The sequence below is a fragment of the Streptopelia decaocto genome (genome assembly GCF_964273445.1).
Source record: "Streptopelia decaocto genome assembly, chromosome: 6".
NCBI lineage: Eukaryota > Metazoa > Chordata > Aves > Columbiformes > Columbidae > Streptopelia > Streptopelia decaocto.
Window position 1 is genome coordinate 20,254,459 of NC_138660.1, and position 19,014 is coordinate 20,273,472.

Genomic DNA, 19,014 nt, shown 5'->3' on the forward strand with positions numbered 1-19,014 from the left:
ATACATTTTATCACAGGGGTGAGGGAGGAAATTTAGTGTTTCAGCTGTAGTCACTAAACAGGTATGATAGAGAGAGGTGATATGTATGTTAAGATAGACTGAAATATTTTCTTATTTCCTATCTCCTGTAGTGTTTTGAAATTACTGCAAGAGCAAAATTTGGGAAAATATTCAAAGCAAAATTATACAGTGAAAATGCACTTTTTTTTTTTTTAATTTCAGAATATTTATGTTTCTAGTGAGAAGATACAGGCAAGGAAATCTAAGGTTCTCTGAGTAGTATCAGATTACAAAAAAGTAACAGGTGTGTGATAATTGCACAGCTCTGGGAGAAGCTGTGTGGAGATCCCGACAGTAACGGTACGAGTCTGATGCTTCCAATTCTTCTGCGTTGGAAATAGGGAGGGGATGTTTGCCGGCAGAGATGGGCTGGGCCCTGGTAAGCTGTGCTACTCCAACAGTAGCTTCTGATGGGGTGAAGGACAAGGTGGTGCCTCCGTGTGGGTCTCTGCCATCTGCTTGGTGTAAATGGACAGGATGCAGACAACACAAGGGATAGACGGACTTGGCTTTCAGACAGGTTGCTCCTGCCAGCAGCAAGCGGGACCATTGTGAGCAGCTGGGAGGACTTTCTGCATGAGTCGCTCCCTGTAGAGCTGACGCTAATGTTGCATGGGTTGTGAGCAGGAGGCATGTGGTACTGCCCCTCGCTGCCACCTCATATGAAGTTTTAATGTCAGCTGCTACTAAACACCAGCAATCAGAGCCGTGAGATCATAGCCAGCATGGGGTTACACCGTTATTACTGTACTGGTACAAACGATTAAATGTTGACTTTTTTTGCGTTTACTTGTTCAAGTCCATGGATACTTGAATGAGCTTAAGTACGGCTATAACTGGCCTTCTAACAGAAGTTGAGAACAACTACCAGCTCCACAGAACTAGGATGCAAGAGAGTATAATATGTTACAATGGGTGGGAGGAAGGTAGCTTTTGAGCTGTGCCACTGCTTAGGAACTGCTGCATCTTGGATGCATCAGCGACTGTAAGACTTTTACGTTACTGTTCAGTCCTGTGTCCGTACACAGCTACTTGGCAAAATGTTACATTCTATAATTAAATTATGTGGTAGTGTTCATCTATGAAGAAAGGCCTAATATTGTAAGAATACAGTTTCAAACCAAAGTGCTTACTAAGTGCATCCCAGAATAAAGGCAGAGTTGTGCGCATATCAAGCTACTTAAAATGATGCATTTTACTCCTCTGAATTACTGATCTATCTATTAGCAGTCTATTTATTTTACAGTTTGGGGCACATTAGGAAGAATGTTTGTCTGTGGCTTGCCAAGTGAGTCACTCTGGTGTTTATAATCTCTTGGTGATTTGCCAGCTCAGCCTCTGTGCCAAGTTTAGTTTCTCATGTGATCAGGAAGTGATACAGGAGGATGCACTGAGGACTTCCCCGGCCGTGTCCCCTCTGCACCCTGACAGGAACATGGCAATTGTCTTGTTTTAAAGAGGAAGTTTTCAAAGGCACGTAGAGCTAAATCTCATATAGAAATCGCTGGGATTCCCCTTCAATATCTGCACGCTTTCTCTTTTCCTATCCTCCTCTCCAGCTCAAATAATCAAACACCTTTTCTAAAGGAGTTGCCCAATCCGTGAGCATGTGTCCTCCGAGGAAAGCTCACTCTCCTGATGACATTTACTCCCTTTTGCTTCCCTGTGTGTCTCTTAGGGTCAGTGTTTCCTATCTCCCAGGATTATTAGTGTAGAATCAGGTATTGAACTTTCTTCGATGGGCAAAATTTCCCATTATACCTTTGAAACAACCTATTAGTGCTTTTGCAATAGTGGAAATGGCAACCGTCAAGTTATAAGTAATTACTGTTAAAATTTCAGATTATTTTTACGTGGTTTGAAAAGATATAAGTGGGGGATTGTTCCAGCTGATTTCATGTGGGTTAATTTTCAAGTTGTGGCTACTGTATCAGTGGGAAGAAGCTCCTGTGAATCGTTCTGGATCCTCCTAGAAACATAATATGAGCGGCTTGGGGGTTTATGTTTAATTTTGATTTTAAAGATTAAAATTATGTGCAAAGAAGTGGTTATTTTAAGCTCAAGTGTGCACATATACCATGTGGGATCAGCCACCAGAAAATAATGTTTATATACAGTCACTTAACTGTCACATGAATTTGAAAATATGCTTTTTAGTGTGGGTTCTTGTTTTTTGTTTTTGTTTTTTTTTTTTTTTTAAGCATTGACTTAACACAGCTGTTGTTTCGTTTCTGTATTTGATACATGCAGAAAACACTTTACATAATATTGGCCACTACAAATAATATAAGGAATTCATTAACTTCTAAAACATGGCTGGATTGTACATTTTATAGGTGTTGTTTTTGTAGACTTCTCTTTTTACTTCCTTTCATTGGGAGTGCACATTGCTTACTCTTCTTTCAGAAATGATCTTTGCAATGGGACAGTGTATTTGGGGTAGAAGTTCTTTAAAAGGAAGGACGGTGACATCTTGCAAGATGTTTTTTTGCAACAAATCTATGCCTCTGTTTGATGTTTTATGAAAACCTGCTGTCAGCTGGGCTCTTCAGGCTTTTGAGAGTCTGGTGATTTTTGTTGCTTCTTGAAACTTTCTGTCACTCTGTCAGTAAATAAACAGCGTGGGTCTCCTCACCTATCATATATTTGAGCATTCCTGGACTTGGCACTTATTTGGTAGAAGACAGAACTATGTCTGCTGTTGGAGATACTATATTTGATCCTACGTCAATCATCTGCTTAAGTTTATAGGACTTTGTCTTCATTTTATCCATTTACTACTTTTGGAAGTTCTTGGTTTCCCTTTGCACCCTACCTGACCTCTAGAAGGTGAATGAATCTAACTTATCTGGGCTGCAAAGAATCTTTCCTGAGTGCTTTTGACCATTTCCAGCTACATTACCGTGTTTGTCCATGGAAGCACAGAAAGAATACATTTCAAAATCATGTTTTCCCTGTAATGCGTCCTACTGTGCTCCACACCCTCACATCAGCCTAATATTGCAATATAGAAAATGTGAATTAGCCTGCTGTCCAGTAGTGTAAAGAAATACGAGCTGCCCATTCAGAAAAGTCTGCTGAAGAACTGAAATTACCATTTGTCATTTGTCCTCCATGCCTCCTCTTTCCTTGTTGTGTCTCCTTTTTTTTTTTTTTTTTTAGCCTCTTTATAAGAAGACTAAAGCTTGCTGGATTCTTTTGTTTTACTGAAGGACATTTAAACATTTAAAATTTGAAGCCATTTGCTGTTGTCTGCATTTGTTTTAATAACAGTTCAGAACCTGAAGCCCTGTGTTGCCAGGGCCCAGGGAAGAGAACAGTTAGAAATAAAAGGAGATTCTGCATCCCACATATTTCTAAGACTGTGAAACAAAGGCACAAGTGAAAGTGAAGCTACTGTTGAACGTAAAGTTTATCGCTGTTGCTGGGGAGTAGCGTACGCCTTTTTCAGGGCTGCTGTGAACTTGGCCAGACAGAATGGGTGGAAGGGCAGAAGGTGGGGAATGTCTGCATCCTATTATGAATTGGAGGAAATGACTGTCTGCGTTCTGTGCGCTGGTGGGCTCAGAGCATCCTGCTGGCAGGCTGCTTAGCACTGTGGGATACTGAACAAAAAGTGGGGAATTGTCAGCTCTGGTGTTTTAAATAACTACTAGGGATAAGAAGAAGTTCTTTAAAAATATGCTGTGGGGTTTCTGTTGACTTTCTTAAACTAACTGGAAACTTTCTGCTTTCTTTCAGGAGCATTTTTTCTCTGAAAACACTGCTGCTAAAAAGCTCCAAACAGGAGAAGTAAATCCAGTCAGCTTGTCAGGTCACTGGCTCAGTGTAAAAGTGCTTTCATGAGGTAACATTGGGCCAAAGTCAACTTTTCTTTCTCCTTTGTAAATCTGCAGCCAAGCAATGGGCCAGAAAATCTCAGGGAGCATAAAGTCTGTGGATGTGAGGGAGCCCCCTTATAGACCTGTTAAACGAGAGCTGAGAGGCCCGGATTTTTGCAAGCCAGCACGACTGGACATGCTGTTGGATATGCCCCCTGCCAAGCTGGAGGTCCAGTATAAACATGCTTGGAATAATGAAGATCGCTCCTTAAATATATTTGTAAAGGAAGATGACAAACTGACTTTTCATAGACACCCAGTTGCCCAAAGCACAGATTGCATCCGGGGCAAAGTCGGCTACACGAGAGGCCTGCACGTCTGGCAAATCCACTGGCCCACGAGGCAACGGGGAACTCACGCTGTGGTGGGCGTCTCCACGGCCGAAGCTCCGCTGCACTCGGTGGGATACACGTCGTTGGTTGGTAGCAATAGTGAATCGTGGGGCTGGGATCTGGGACGCAACAAACTCTACCACAATTGTAAAAACCAGCCTGGAGTCACGTATCCTGTCTTTTTGGAACCGGATGAGTCTTTTGTACTCCCAGACTCCTTACTGGTGGTTTTGGATATGGATGAAGGGACGCTTAGCTTCATGGTAGATGGACAGTATCTTGGAGTGGCCTTCAGAGGACTAAAAGGGAAAAAACTTTACCCCATAGTCAGTGCAGTTTGGGGGCACTGTGAAATAACAATGAGATACGTCAATGGACTTGACCGTAAGTGTTACCATGTTTCTTCATTACACATCTTTTGACTTTTTTCATGTAGGATTTTATTTTTTTTATTTATCCTTTCATTGTGAGCAGAGTGTGCCAGGGTGGGGACTGTCCACTGTGAGTAAATTGCATCCCATAGTTACTGCCCACAACTAATACCTGTCGGTTGTGGCATGTAATGACGGTATGGATTGTATCAAAGTGTCTTCCCTTCTGGCAAGCAGAGTAGTAAGGAATCTCTGTCCAAAGAAAGTGAACAGACTGAGAAAAAAGATCTTGAGAAACTTCTGGGTATATTTAACACTAAAACTTTTGTTTACTGGAGGATATGTTTTAAATCTGTGGTTTTCAAATAGGATTTGTGGATCCTGTAAAAATTTCCTGTAGTAGTGGGAACTCTTACATGGTGTGCATAAACATACTTGAATTCAGGCCAGTAGTCTTCTTTCCATAGTTGCCTTTCCAGGACCCTCAGAAGCAGCTGTGGATCCCTGAAAATCTAGGAGCTCAGGTCAAATATTGCTTTCAGCAATGAAAGAGAGCTCTGTTCCTTAGTTTGTTTCAGAAGGTGCTCTCTCAGGGTATTTTTTTCTCCAGAAATATGTGTTTTTGGATAAGCATTGGCTATTTTTGATCCAAAGGGGTAATATCAAATTAAATGGTTGCGTAGTAAGCAGCAGCATGTTGCTGCCGTGACGGTGAAGCGGTAGCCCACCAAAAGATGAGTTGCAGAACTGGGTCTTGTCCAGTTCCTCTCGCTGCCCGGCCAGCTCTGCCAGGTCCATACCCGGCACCGCAGGCGTTCTGTCATGCCCAGGTATCTCCTGTCAGATTGTCAGCTGCTGTGAATTGGGGAACGGGAGGCTGAACAAGGTAGCAAGTGGAACATTGTTCTTGTTTAGCACTGTATTATCTGAGCCATAGGAGGAAACATGAATATAAATACATGGATTTAACAAAAATAGATGACTGAACAAAGCGTTCATGGTGTTTGGTCTCTATGAATGGAACTTAGTCTTGTAAAAGGAGGGTAATAGCAAGTGTACAACACCTGCCTTTCAATTAGTAATTTCTAGAGGAATTTTCTGTTCTTTTCAATTAGGTTGTTGGGGTGGTGTGGTTTTTTTTCTGTCAAAAAGTAATTCTCTGCTCATTAGCCTTACATCTGACATACAAAGTAGAAACATAATTAAATAATTTGACCTTAAAATTACCTCTTCATAAACATCTGTAACAATCACTGGGGGAAAGAATCTTTATCCACAGAAGTTCTGCAGGTTATTACAGCCAGATGCTAAATGGCAGCTTCCTGAGTGCTTTCATATCCCTCTTTTCAGGGGAATATCGGAGGAGCGTAAGTATTTTGCGATTACTTAGTCATAGCAAAGAGTGGTGTGCAGACAGGTCTGGTGGGTTTTTTTTGGAGGGTGGTGGGGGAGAGGTACTTTTGCAAACTGGATAATTTCTGTGCAAGAACAGTTTTTATAATACTGGGAATATCTGCCAAACTAAGCGAAGTACAGCTCAGCTTGGTCCACCACGTCTACACAAGGAATTGTTCTGCATTCCTTTTGTAGCCTTCGCAGGACTGCTCAAGGGAGCTCTAGAAAGATGAAAACACCAGGAGGAGGATGTGAATGGGTTTGGTAGAAAGTATAAAATAAAAGGCACTAAGTAGAGAAGGATAGCTGTGGTCTGTGAGATGACAGAGAGAAAAATTCCCATCCGGTTTCTCATGGGATAATTTTGCTGGATGAGGCAGGATAGCTTCCTAAACTATCCCTGAGAAAGTCAAAGTAGTCTTGTTTTTTTTTTTTGAGCATGAACCCATGGCTAAAATTAAACTTGTAAACTAAACTAGGCCTGAGTGTTAATCTGATCATGTGAAGAGGAAGTTTAAAGCCACTTTGCCATGGGGCAGTTTGACATCCTGGAATCACATCATTTGTTATCACATGTTCACTGATCCATTACTGTCCTGTAACAAAAACAGCATTCAAGAAACCAAAGTAGCTTGTTTAGCTGGTGCTTTAAAGCAAACACCTCTCTTCTCTGCTAAAAGCATTTCTATCCAGGCAGCCCTTGTGAACCCGTGCAAGCTTGTGGCAATCTTCATGTTCACTCTCATAGCACTTAATAGTACAGTTTTTATAATTGTTCTTTGAAAATCAGAGTGAGATGCTCGTGTTGCATTCACAAATTTCGATACATTTGAACCTACGTATGTCTGTGGATGTGGGGGGTTGTTGTTTGCTTGCTTTTTAACCTTACAAATTCATCTTTTTTTTTTTTCTTCCCTGGAAGGATCTCATACTGCTGATTGCAGCTTTTAGTAGATCTGGCAATAGTAGCTTAGCTGTTCTTGAAACTGCTGTCAAACAGAGACTTGTAACTTGCTATTTAGTGATTGATTGTTAACTCTCAGAATGCATACCACAGCTTGCAATGGTTGTTTATGTGCTGTCTTGCAGAGCAAATGGAGAGTTCGACTGTGGGGATTTCTAGCATTTTCAACACATGCTGTTTCAATAGAAGACCTCTGAATACTTTAAAGGCCCATGTATTTCAGTTGCCTGGCAAAGAGTGAAAGGATCAAATGATGGGCTTGTGCAGCTGCAATGAACTTAAACATATGTCGTAGTGGTATAGAGACGATGCAGACTTTGAAGTATGTTAATTACTGCGTAGATGGCAGAGTCATAGAAGGATAAGCCTGCAGGTCAAAGATCGAGAACCTGAGTGCCCTCTGGTCTCTGGGTATTGCTCCTAGAATAATGCTGTAGTTAAAAGAGATGCCAGCTGCATCTGATACCCAGAGAGTATTCTGCTTTCAGAAGCTGCTTTGAGCATCACATGATGATGTGTTGGGATTTTCACAAAACAGTTTTTCACTCACATTTGAGAGACTCAGAGTTGCAAATAGTTGTCAGGGTTTGGGAGGGAAGGCAGGGGCACAGGGTGGAGAGTGCTCATCATAAGCATGTTGAGTTCTTCCCAGGACAAACTTTGATCAAGCACTATCAGTATTTACCACAGTGATGTTTGCGCAGTGCCTAAGTTTTACGGAATTTTACATCTTACTCATTGCGTATCACAAGAATTAGAAAACCCAAATAACATAAATGCAGTATATGTTATTTTTCAGATGCTTTCTTTCATCAGGGTATGTGCATGTTTTAAAAAAGCTAGGCTATTTATATCTGTTTTCTGATGAGGAATCCTGAAGACTAGTTATAGGCTGGAACAGAGAAGTAGAAAAACACTTTTGTGTAAATGTACGTTGTGGATCATGACTGATGCATTAGCACTTGTGTGTTTAAACAAAGTGGTGGGAGGACAACATAACAGTGCCATGGTGGAGAACTTTGTCATTGAGTAGGTGAGTTGAACAAGAGTGATTTATTTTGATCCTTGAAAATACCTGACAGAACAGGCAGTATTTTGACTTCCAGAAGTCAAAATGCTTTTATAAGTGTGCATTACAGGTCCAGCTCTGTCCTGTTCTGAATTGGTATGAAAGAGCAAAGCAGATGGTCTCTATTCTGTATATAATAATAATAGGTGATCCATAGACATAGAATTGCATAATGCAACTCAAAGGTACAAAACTTAGCCTTTAATATCTTCCTAGGCAGGGAGAAGGCAGAGTGAGGCTGCAGACAGACTTTTTTTTTTTCCAGCCATCCTTGTGTGACAGTGCAGAGATTTGTTGAAATGAAATACTGAGAGCTCACAGGAGGGCTGGAGGGGCTCTGCTGGTCTTGGAAACCCTCCCATGTATGTATGTCAGCACGTCAGGTTCTCATGAGGGTCTTGAAGAAACATATGGAGGTTTGCATCAGCACAGGCTTTCTGGCCATCTCTAAAAATGCCTGCTGTAGGGCTTTCACATTTCTTTGTCCTGCAACGTGCACTCTCGCTGGAAGTGCAGCAGTGGCTGCTACAGCTGCTGCCTTGGAGTGGAACATCTGGTTGGGATATGTTGTGGGATGCATCCCAATTGAAGACACTGTCTCCATGTGATCATCACAATTTTAAAGAAAGCGACAACTTGCCAAACAGTTGCCTAAACTCTTGACTCTTGGGCAGTTGCTTGAAGGAAGGATGACTAAATGTTTAAATGAGCTTTAAAAGTCTTGAAATTGCATATGAGAGGAAAGAACTTTGAATTCTGTATTATGACATGTCGAGTAGACTACAATAACTGAAGATGAAGAAATCGCACCCCACTACCACTGATTTTTTTATGTTTCTGGTTATAAATCCTGAAGTTATTTCTTAGATATGAGTAAGTTTGGCAAGATTTTGGGGTAATGCTGCCCAACCAACTTCTTGGTAATAATGTTTGTTGTCCAGCACAGCCATGTTTTACTCTTAGAATTTCTTTTGCCTTTTTAAGTTCCAAAGAGAATAACGAATAAAATTGCAGGATGGTTAACTGCCAGGACAAATATGTAATCTCTCATCAGACTGTGGATTTTCCTCCAAATGGTTTTAAATCAAAATTTTTAAATGGATATGTTTTTTATCAAAACCAGTTTGCTTTATATGATATTTCTATAATACATTATTCTGGATGTTACAATGGAAGTAACGTACTCTGAAAATCCAATATTGCTAAACCTTATGAAGAATTTTTATCTACAGACATGCAATCAGAGGATGAAGTGGTAGTAATGAAGCAGCTAATGCCATAGAGAATCAATCTTCAGCTTTTGAGATAACAGGAAGCAGCATTGTCAGTTCCTACTTCAGGAATCTGATAGTTAGGGGTTTTGTGGTTGTCTTCCATGTGCACCTCCCCTTCCCTGGCTTAAGTGCATTTCGTGTCCTTTAATCCTAATTTGTTGACACTTTCTAATTAATTTTCAACCTTTCCTCCTTGCATTGAAATCACTACATTATGGTCTTTGTAATGGTCTTTTGGGGTGAATGTTGCATATTCAGAGTTTTTCATTTGTATAAATTAATTGCAATCATGCAGAGAATCATCTGATTACCTCAGGCTGGTAGCAAGGGATTGCTTATGAAGGTACGGAGCTAGAAAGAGCTTCTCAAACTCCTACGCTTTTAAGATTAGCCTTGTCTTTTTTTATACAACTTTGACCTATTAAGACCTCCAGCAATAGACTCCTCAGGCAATCTAAGACACTCATTAGCTTTACAGATAACATTTTTTCTCTTACAACCTAGTCTAGTTTATTTAGCAGGGAATCCAGTTATCATTGACCTAAAATATAAGAAGGTACTGGCATACTTTAAGGTCAGTAGCTCCTGAGGCTGAGAAGCAGCATCCCTAGTCCACAGCTGTGTTATGGTTTATTTGCATCCTGACATACCTGTGCTTTTTCTTCCTTCTCTGGTTCATAACGGTGCCATGGCAACTGCTAACACTAACTCATGTTAGCGTGTTCTGATTATGTTTCCACTAATTTCTCATGTATCTTGTTTTTAAGAAGTAAAAACCTTGAAGAGCAATGACTACACCTCTGTTCTCAAAATGAAAGTAGAAGTTGTAATCTGAAGTTATACTTTGAATATTGTATGTATTACTCTAAAATAGCAATCAGAAAATTGATAGCCTTGCTTAATCCTTTTATGAATTTGGTTGAGCTGTGATGCTGGAATTGCTGAGCAATATGAACAAATTCTTACAGGTTTGTATTAGAAGTAGAAATTTGTAAAGGGTATTTATTTTTAGATCTGTTCTATCCATATTGCTGTTGGGCATTGTATAGCATAAATCCAAGCTTCAGTGCAAATAATGATGCTTCTGCAATAGATTATCCGGTGATATACCTAACTTCTTGCCAAAAAAATGTGTGTGTTTTGTCCATCTTGACTATGTTTTCATAAAAGTTTCCTCATAAGTTATATTTCTCCTTAAGATAATTTGTCTGTCTAGCCGTTGCAGTTTCTTCTCTAATCACAAGCTCTTTGGAGATGGCCTCTTTTTCTTCCTTTAAAAGACAGTAGCTCCTCTATTAGGAAGACCAGATAGCAACGTGATTTCTAGTTTGGGCTCAGAGCAAATTCCATTTTAAAAAGGTGAACATGAGAAGACTGTGATCTTCCTGGAGTATATTGTGGTGAGTGGCGATTTTTATACCAGTCTTCAGATTATAGCAAAACCCGTATTTTTATGGTAGATCTACAGGTAATGTGCCACAAAATGAGCACATCTAGAAATGCTGCCGTGTTCAGCAGATGGTTCCGCTGAAAGCAGTGACAGTGCTGTGTCCCTGTGTGCCCCAGAGGAAAGCTGCCCAGCAGTAAAGCCTGGTGCAGCAGTGCTGAGGCTGTGAGGTCAAACACTGCAGAGCTGGCAAGTGGCAGAACGGGCTTTGCTTTTTGCAGCTGTAATTGGGAGCTCAGCAGCCTTTAACTGCACTGTGCCCCACTTTCTCCCAGATAATGTTTCACTCTGGTAAGAGGTGGGAAGTTCTGCTGCAAGTCATCCTTTTGTGTTCCTTTTCTGGCTGCATTTCTTCCTTGAATCTTTTCTCTCCAGTCCTGGGTGGCTGAGAGCTGGCGTATTTTGTAGTTTCCCTGGGACAGCCGCCGGGGAAACCTGATGGAGCATGACAGGCCCTGTGTTCTCAGGTTCAGCTTTGTGTTGCCCTTTGAAGATAACAAATGACAAGTCCTGCTAGCAAGCACAGGACTGGATCAAAGCTCCCACTCGTTTTGTTGGCTTTGTGAATATACAGAGAATTTAAATAACTTTAGTCTTCAACTTTAAACTGTTTTGAGGTGAGACTGATGATCACATCTGTCTTCAGGCCTATTATCAAACCTGATTTTTGCTGAAAAACCTCCGACACTGGAAGTGCGAGATGGGGCATTTCAGTGTTCAGCACTGAAACTCAGGGTGGAGGCAGAGATGTTAGAAGTTATTGACACAGCTGAACGAGAACTATGTACAAGAACTATGAGGATTATTTCAGTTGTTTAAACGTTATTTTTAAATGTTAGTTGGTGGTGAAATACAGAAGATAAAATGATGACACTTCTAAGAGGATTCCTGTTCGTAATTTGAAACAAACTGAGCATTTTGTATAGCCCTCTGCTCGTTGGCTGGGATTCTGCATGGCTGGGTTGGAGCTGCACATCTTCAGCATTGGTGCCCAGAGTGTCTGCAATGGGAAGATTATTCACTAGGAGCACTGGATAAAAATATTTTTGGTAATGCTTGTTCAGAGTGGACTGAGCAGGCGGCCAGTGAGGCAGGGGTCCGGTCAAAGCTGTGCCTCTGCTTTCTGGGGATGTGCCTAAGAAAACACAAATTTCGTAGGTATGTCAAACTCAGATGTTCAATAAGGGAGGAAGATACTCTTACATTGTTATGTGAATGTTTTTTTCTGAAAGTAATGAACTTCCAGACTTAGCATATCCTTGGGCTGTGGGGTTTTTTGTTGTTTGTTTGTTTTTATTAAGAGATTATTTATTGGTTCTGTCTCTAGCAATTTCTTAGAACTGGTTGGCCAAACAAGTTATCTCATTCCAGAAAAGTGATTTGTATGAAACCAAAATGGATTTTTAGCAAGCAAGTAGGTAACATGAAAAAAGGATAATTTTTATTTGAGATTCACAGTTGCGTTTTGTCCCAACAGACAGTTTGATTTCCGCAGCATGCTGCATCTGCAGTGCAAATGGGAACTCAGGTCTGCATGGATTGTTTGGACATGAACCTTAAAGATGTGCTTCTCCTTTTCAATAAAAAGTAACTCTAAATGTTTTATACTCTTCTCATGTATGCCACGTATCTGTATGCCTATTCAGTATGGCACTGAATTGGCCACAGAGCCTTGATACACCATCTTGGAGCTAAAAAAATGGTTTCAGCAAGCTTGACAGCTGCAGTATATTTAACCAAGAAAAAGCAATTAGTTTCTTTTACATTCTGGTGATTTTTTTTTCTCATTTCTTGTAGTATTTCTTTCTCATTTCTTTTTTTTTGGGGGGGGATTCTCTTAAGCAGAGAGCCTGTAACTGTTCTCAAAAATATGTTCCTCTGTCAATCAAAAGAAAATGGAGTGTGGGGTTCCCATTCTCACTTTCAAAATTGAATTGCTTTTTGCTTCTGGAAAAGCCTTGTTTCCAGGTCATTCATGTTATGTAAAATGTGCTGTTTGGAGAGGCTTTTTAAAAGGTCTTTATAAAGGTTAAAATAATTTTTAAAGGCTTAGGAATTACGTTTTTTTAAGCATGTAATGATTTTTTTAAATAGCAAATTTTAGTTTTAAAGCTAGCATAAATATTATGAAAATAATGTATTTTCACTGAACAAAGAACTTCTCTCTAGCCTCTGGTGAAATGCATCATCCAGACACAGGCACCGTGCTGGAGTTTGGGGGTCAAACAGAGGCAGCCCAGGGGTGCCCGCTGCAGCAACAGCTGCCGCTCAGCCTCGCTCCGTAAACTTCTCCAGTCTTTGCAGTATTAAGTGCCACAGGGCTGAGATTGCACTTAAATTTGACTCTGATGGTATCAAAGGCTGCCACTTTTTATGAAACAAGGACTGTTACCGTGAGTGACTGGGGTTAGACTGGACTGGAACATACGTATTGGCTTCTGAAGAAATGCCAACTCATTTCTTTGTTCATACTGAGTTTCATTGCACTGGAAGGTCTCCTTACCACGTACGTGGACTCACTGTATCTTTGTTATTTTAACTAAAGTAATTGCTTTAATATGCTGTGGATGGTTGTAGCCATGACTACACTTCTGCTCCATCCGTGCTTGCCATATGTGTAAACAATTTGCTTATTTTAGTGGTATGACCTACTGGCCTCTGCCTGTATAAACAAATGAAGGCCAAAGTTCAGAGAGATCAGAGGGTAAACTTTAAACATCCTGCAAAATCTGCAGTCCATCAAGTGTACGTTAGTATTTGGTTACAGCCAATCCTTTTGTACTTCCAGATAATTTGTTCATGGTGCCTTTGGAAAGGAGGATAAGAAGCTTCACCTGGTCCATGCAGGCTTCAGGGAACACAATTGCATTGGTGTTATGTTAAGAAACCAGCTTCAATGGTATTGTCTAACATCAAGAAGGGAAGTAATGCTAACATATGCTTTCTTTTTCGTTTAGATTGAGATTTAAATGTTAAAGTTGGTCGGACAAGCCATTGAAAAAAAGGCTATAGTGTACAAAGACTGGATGATATCCTGAGAGACAGATGACCCACGTGCAACAGAATTTAATGTGTGTCACAGGAGGAGGAAAACTACGAGGTAAAGTGAGAAGTACCAGTGAGAACTAGGAAGAGATATTTGAAAGAGCACTAGTGCTTAAAAGGAAAAGAGAAGGCAGGGAAGTATGGTAAGAGGGTTAAAAAGGAAAGATGCAGAGATTTTGATGGAAGCCAATAAACCTTGATGTAGTAAATCAAGTAGCACACAGGGAAAGGAAAGGTCAGGACTATCCAAGCTCCTGAATGACCAAACCTCCCTACTTCACTTTCTTTCATCAGCAGTTTTTCTGGCAGGAGCAGAGGAGCTCAGATTGCAGCCCCCAACTGTATGGTAGGGAGTGAAAATTCCCCTGGTTCCTCCTGGTTAAGTTCAGCCATGCTGGACTTTCTTGACTGCTGGTAACTGCTTGATCTTGTAAGTCAAACTAAGAGCCTCTGGAAGTCAAAGAACTTTAGAAATCTGTTGTGTATTTTCAGTATTTCAGGAATCACTGTGATGCCATTGGTATCTCACAGGTGGGTCTTTTGTCATGAATGACTTTACAACTGAACTTGTCAATTTGATTAGAAATGAGTCAGCTATTAATATTTCGGGATCCAAGAGGCTGAATTAACCCTGCAGACTGAAATATTATTAATTTATTATGGACTTTTCTGTTTCTAAAATTCATGTTCCTAATTTTCTGAAGACTTACTAAAAAATTGTGTGTTATTTCTACATGGCAGATTAACTTCCATGTATAACTGATCACCAGTTAAAGTTTAAGGCATTTTATAATTTCATTGACTGAGAATAAAGCAGAAGCTAAAACATCGACGTTGCAAACATTTTCAAAATTGAGCATATAACTTCATGTACTTAAAATACTGGAGTTATAGCATTCTATCATCATCCTGGGCAACATTTCCACAATGCAGCTCTGATACATTGGCAGCATGAACAATGCTAGCATCTGTATGCAAACAACAGCTGCCGAGAATGCAATATTTTTTTTCTTAAATCACTTGCACAGAGGAACTTCCAGCCTTTCTCTGGCCAATTTTTTCCAAACATCTTTAATACATAATGCATATATATGCTATAATGGTAAATTATTAATGAAAATAAGTTTGTCTTCAGAGCGGAATGGAGATGGAACAAAATGGAATGATGGTGAGGACTTTGTACCAAAGGGGGTTCTGCCTTTAGCAGCATCTCTGGCTGTGGAGCAGCAGCAGTTCTGTATTTCTGCTTTTTATCCACGTACTGTTTCTCTGGTTCTCTAGACACACAGGATCTGGTGAGGTGTTGCGGTACAAGGTGTGAGAACCTACCTGGTTGGGGGGGGTCTGTATGCTGCATACGTATTTAGTGGGTGAAAACTCACTGCTGAGAAAGAGTTGCAGCACAAATTGGCTAGAGATTGACTATTTCCAAAAAATGTCTAAAAACCACCTATTCGGGTGTCTGTATGCTTAGAAGTGCCTCCCCTGAAATGTGTTGGGGAATACAGTACTGTGGAAGTGGCCCTTCTTTCTGTGTATAGCGCTACTTTCAGAGCAAGAAAACCCCTTACGCTGTTGTGGTGGAGGGTTTCTCAGCAACCCACTTGAACACGCCGGTCATCAAATCCCAGAGCTCCAAGTCACTTCTCATCTGACTAGTCGGCTGCTTTCTGTTCCCCAGATGACTGTGTTGATAGAAACTTCCTTAAAATGCAAGTGTCAAGAAACATTTTGTGTATGAAACATGAGTGAGCATAACATCTAAACATCACTTTTAACATAGTCTACTGAATCACTTATTCCCCTTTATCCTGAATGATTGTCACTTTGGCTTAGCAGAAATTCACTTTAAGTGTACTTGATCAATTTATTGAGACATCTTAATAAACAGTTATAGGAAGCATGATACATTAAATAGGAAAAAGCAAAATACTGTAGCTGGTGAAAATGTCAGTTTTCCCTCATACACTCTGAAGACAACAAACTTGCTTGCAAATGCAAATGTTCCTAAGTCAGCATGAGTTCTCCCATTAAGTGATATTTCCATATGTGCATTTTATAGTCACAGATCCTAACTAAGCCGCAGATAGTGTTTTGGCTTTAAGAAATTTTGCCAGTGTCATGAAGATTGAGTCCTGCAAGGTTGAGGAAGACTGCTATATGAAAATTAAAAAAGCATGCTAATAATAATTAGGCAGGAGGGAGCTTAATTAACATTATGTACAACTGTTTGTTTTTCCATTGTTTACAATTCCTCGCAATAACAAATGTCATTATTTGCTATTTTTCCTGTTGTATGTTTAGTCAGCCTTATACAAAGGATAAGCTGTAGATGCAAACCCCATTAATGTTAACGTCTTCTAGGTATGTTCTCTCCTCAGTGCACAACTGCTTTTGCAGTGTTAATTTTTACAAAAGAGGTTGGGCTTTTAAACTACAGCTTTTGACTGACTTTACATGGTCTGTATTTGAAGTAATACCTGAAAGTAGGTGTTTTATAGGAACTAATCTGCTCTTAGAGCAGGTGAAAATGGTAATCAAATGTTCTTTCTACTTGGGAGGTTGCTCGGTACTAAATTATTCAGCTGCTGATGAAGAAAACCACATTTTTGTAACCAATATGAGAACACACACTAAGTGTAAAAAAGCTTGTTTTTCAAGCTTTTAGGATTAAGATTTTGAGCCAAGAAGGCAGATGGTAAATCCATTTCCCAATGCTGCTCTGGCAATAATGTCCTGATCCTCTGCGGAGCTCAGTAACGCTGTGTGCTTCCCTGAAATCCACAGGCTGCTGGTAAATGGTATTTCCTCATGCAAGAAGTCGTCTCTGTTAGTTTATCTGGGGATGGAGGAATGCCTCCTGCCAGCAGGCAGGTATGGGTAATGCTGGGTCTCAAGTTTATCTGCAGAGAATATCATTTTAAATTAGTGTTTTGAGGTAAAAAGTGAGACATGCCTTTAGAAGAAATTGAGGTAAGCCAAGTGAGCAAGACATAAAAATGTAGTTGTGCAAAGCTGTCTATATGAGTCTTGAGCACATCTAAATGGGAATTCATTCCCAGAATGAACTGGAAAGTTGTTGGTTGGTTGGTTTTTGGTTGGTTGGTTGGTTGTTTTTTTTAGAAGAAAATTTCTTTGATTGTCAAGAAGTTAGTTTTGTTTAATATCGAAAATCCCAATAGAACTGATGCAGTTGTAGATCCTTCTTCAACCTTGTACAATGAGAAGCCATCTAAAAGATGGATTTTCAGCTGGTTGGTCGGGAGGTATTGGCTAAAGGCCCTTCTGGATCTTACTGCTGGTGCTGAAAAGGGCCTTTTGCTTCTGTTTCTGTGATGAAGTTGGTCTCAGTCTCAGGGTTTCTGAAGGGCTGTTTGACCTGGTTTGGCAGGACCTGTGGAGCTTGCTTTCCCATTTTACCCAGAGTGCAATGAACTGGTAAGCAAAGGGAGCCTTTTTCACATAAGGGCTGATGTCCGGTATTACACGACACTTTCAAAGAATGAAGTGTTCTGGATTAAGCAGGGTTAGACCTGTAATTTCTCCAGATCTTTATCTGTTTTTTAGGTAATGACTTGCACATTTGGCTGCACTATAACTTGACAAATAAGCTTCCGCAGACAGAGGCAAAGTATCTGTGCACCATATTGGCCATCCAAGATGAATGAATGCATATATTTATTCTTATCCATTTTAGGGCCTGTCTTGAAATATCCATAAAATACATTCAGCTGTTATTGGAGAAATGAAACCAACTGCTTTATTAAGCACATAATTGTCTGGTGCAGACAGGAGTCTCCGAAGATGTTACTGCCCTTTTTGCTGGGTAATTGTAGCAGGGAATTCAATGCCCTCTGGGGCACTTCTCCTGCCATCAGTCTCTGGTTGTTTCCTGCCTCGTAGGAAAAACGGTGAACAGTAAATGATTTCTGGTTTTAATTAGGTTGACAAAGATGCATGTCCTAAGTACATTAGAAGGTGTAGTCATTAAGTGTAGTTTCCCTATAGGCATTTCCTGGATGTCCCTTACACTTGCATGTCCAGGGATTTGCCATTGAGCAGGCTCTGAGGGTATGTGTGTGTCTCTTTTGACTTGTTTCCCAAACTTGCACGGAACTGCCGTCTCTGGCGATCGGTCCCTTTTTAATAATGACTGTATGAAACTAGAGCTTCCACCACTGGAATGGTGACTGCAGCATTTTAACAGCCATTTTTATGCTCAGACTACCAGAATTTTCATGTTGCTCCCATTGAGGCCTCAGACCTACTTCTGCAGTGCTTTTCAATTTCTCTAGATGTTCCATTTGAGAAAAGAAATCTATTTTGAATCATCTAGTCAACATTATGTACAATAGATTCTATTATAGAGGGAAGGTCATAGAGTTTTTGCTTCTCATTGATCCAGGCTGGAGATCTAGTGTTCAGATAAAGATGAAATTAAAAAATTAAGAAGAAATTTGGCTTCTGCTGTTACAGACTGTAATAAAGAATAGAATTATTAGGCAGGTGAATATATATATATGAAGATAATTGTGATCGTTTTGTGGAAGGAAGTTAGTCTAATGCTATTCAGAGTTCTCTGAAGGTGGTAACAAGAGCAATCTGAAGGTGGGAGTAAGGGTGGTCCACTAGGTTTTGAAATTCCAGATACTTCAGAGAACCTGACAAAAGCATCCCTTCTAAGAAACTTGTACATTGTTAAAGTTGGACAGTTCTTTAGGGGACTTTTATCAAAGACAGGCAACAAAAGTTAGAAACAAATGGTCAGATTTTAAGTTGGAAGGAGATTATTAGTAGGGTCTCTGCTGGGTTCTGCTCTGCTCAGTTTGTTAACAATGAACTGGAAAATAAGGTGAAGTAATTTAGGCAAAGTGTTCCAAGGTGGATAAATCTTAATTAGACTCCAAGGAGAGTCGTAGAAGAGTCCTGCAGTACTTACAATAACAACTGGATAACAAAGTGGTAGGTGAAATTCAGCGGTGTTATGGGCCCAGTAATGCGTAGTGAAGGACGGGGTGAAGGGAGCAGATCTGCTGTGCATAGTGAGCGAGGAGTTCTGTGCACAATGAACTGCTGCCACCTGGAAAGAGAACCTGGAGGCAATGTGCGTAATGTTACAAAAATATCAATAAAGATGAGTGATCCAAAGGGTGAATATGATGTTGTCATTTGGAAC

The 19,014-nt window shown here is 40.3% G+C and overlaps 1 protein-coding gene across 2 annotated transcripts in view; it reads left to right on the forward strand.

Moving 5' to 3' along the window:
* SPSB4 (splA/ryanodine receptor domain and SOCS box containing 4) overlaps positions 1-19,014 on the forward strand; it is an 85,949-nt gene that overhangs the window by 18,749 nt on the left and 48,186 nt on the right. The window contains exon 2 of one of the 2 annotated variants that reach the window (XM_082055407.1): positions 3,805-4,657. In XM_082055407.1, coding sequence (XP_081911533.1) covers positions 3,964-4,657 — 694 coding nt within the window. In that variant the 5' untranslated portion in view covers positions 3,805-3,963. Of the gene's footprint in view, positions 1-3,801; positions 4,658-19,014 lie in introns of both variants that reach the window. The other variant, XM_082055406.1, reaches the window with a different exon arrangement.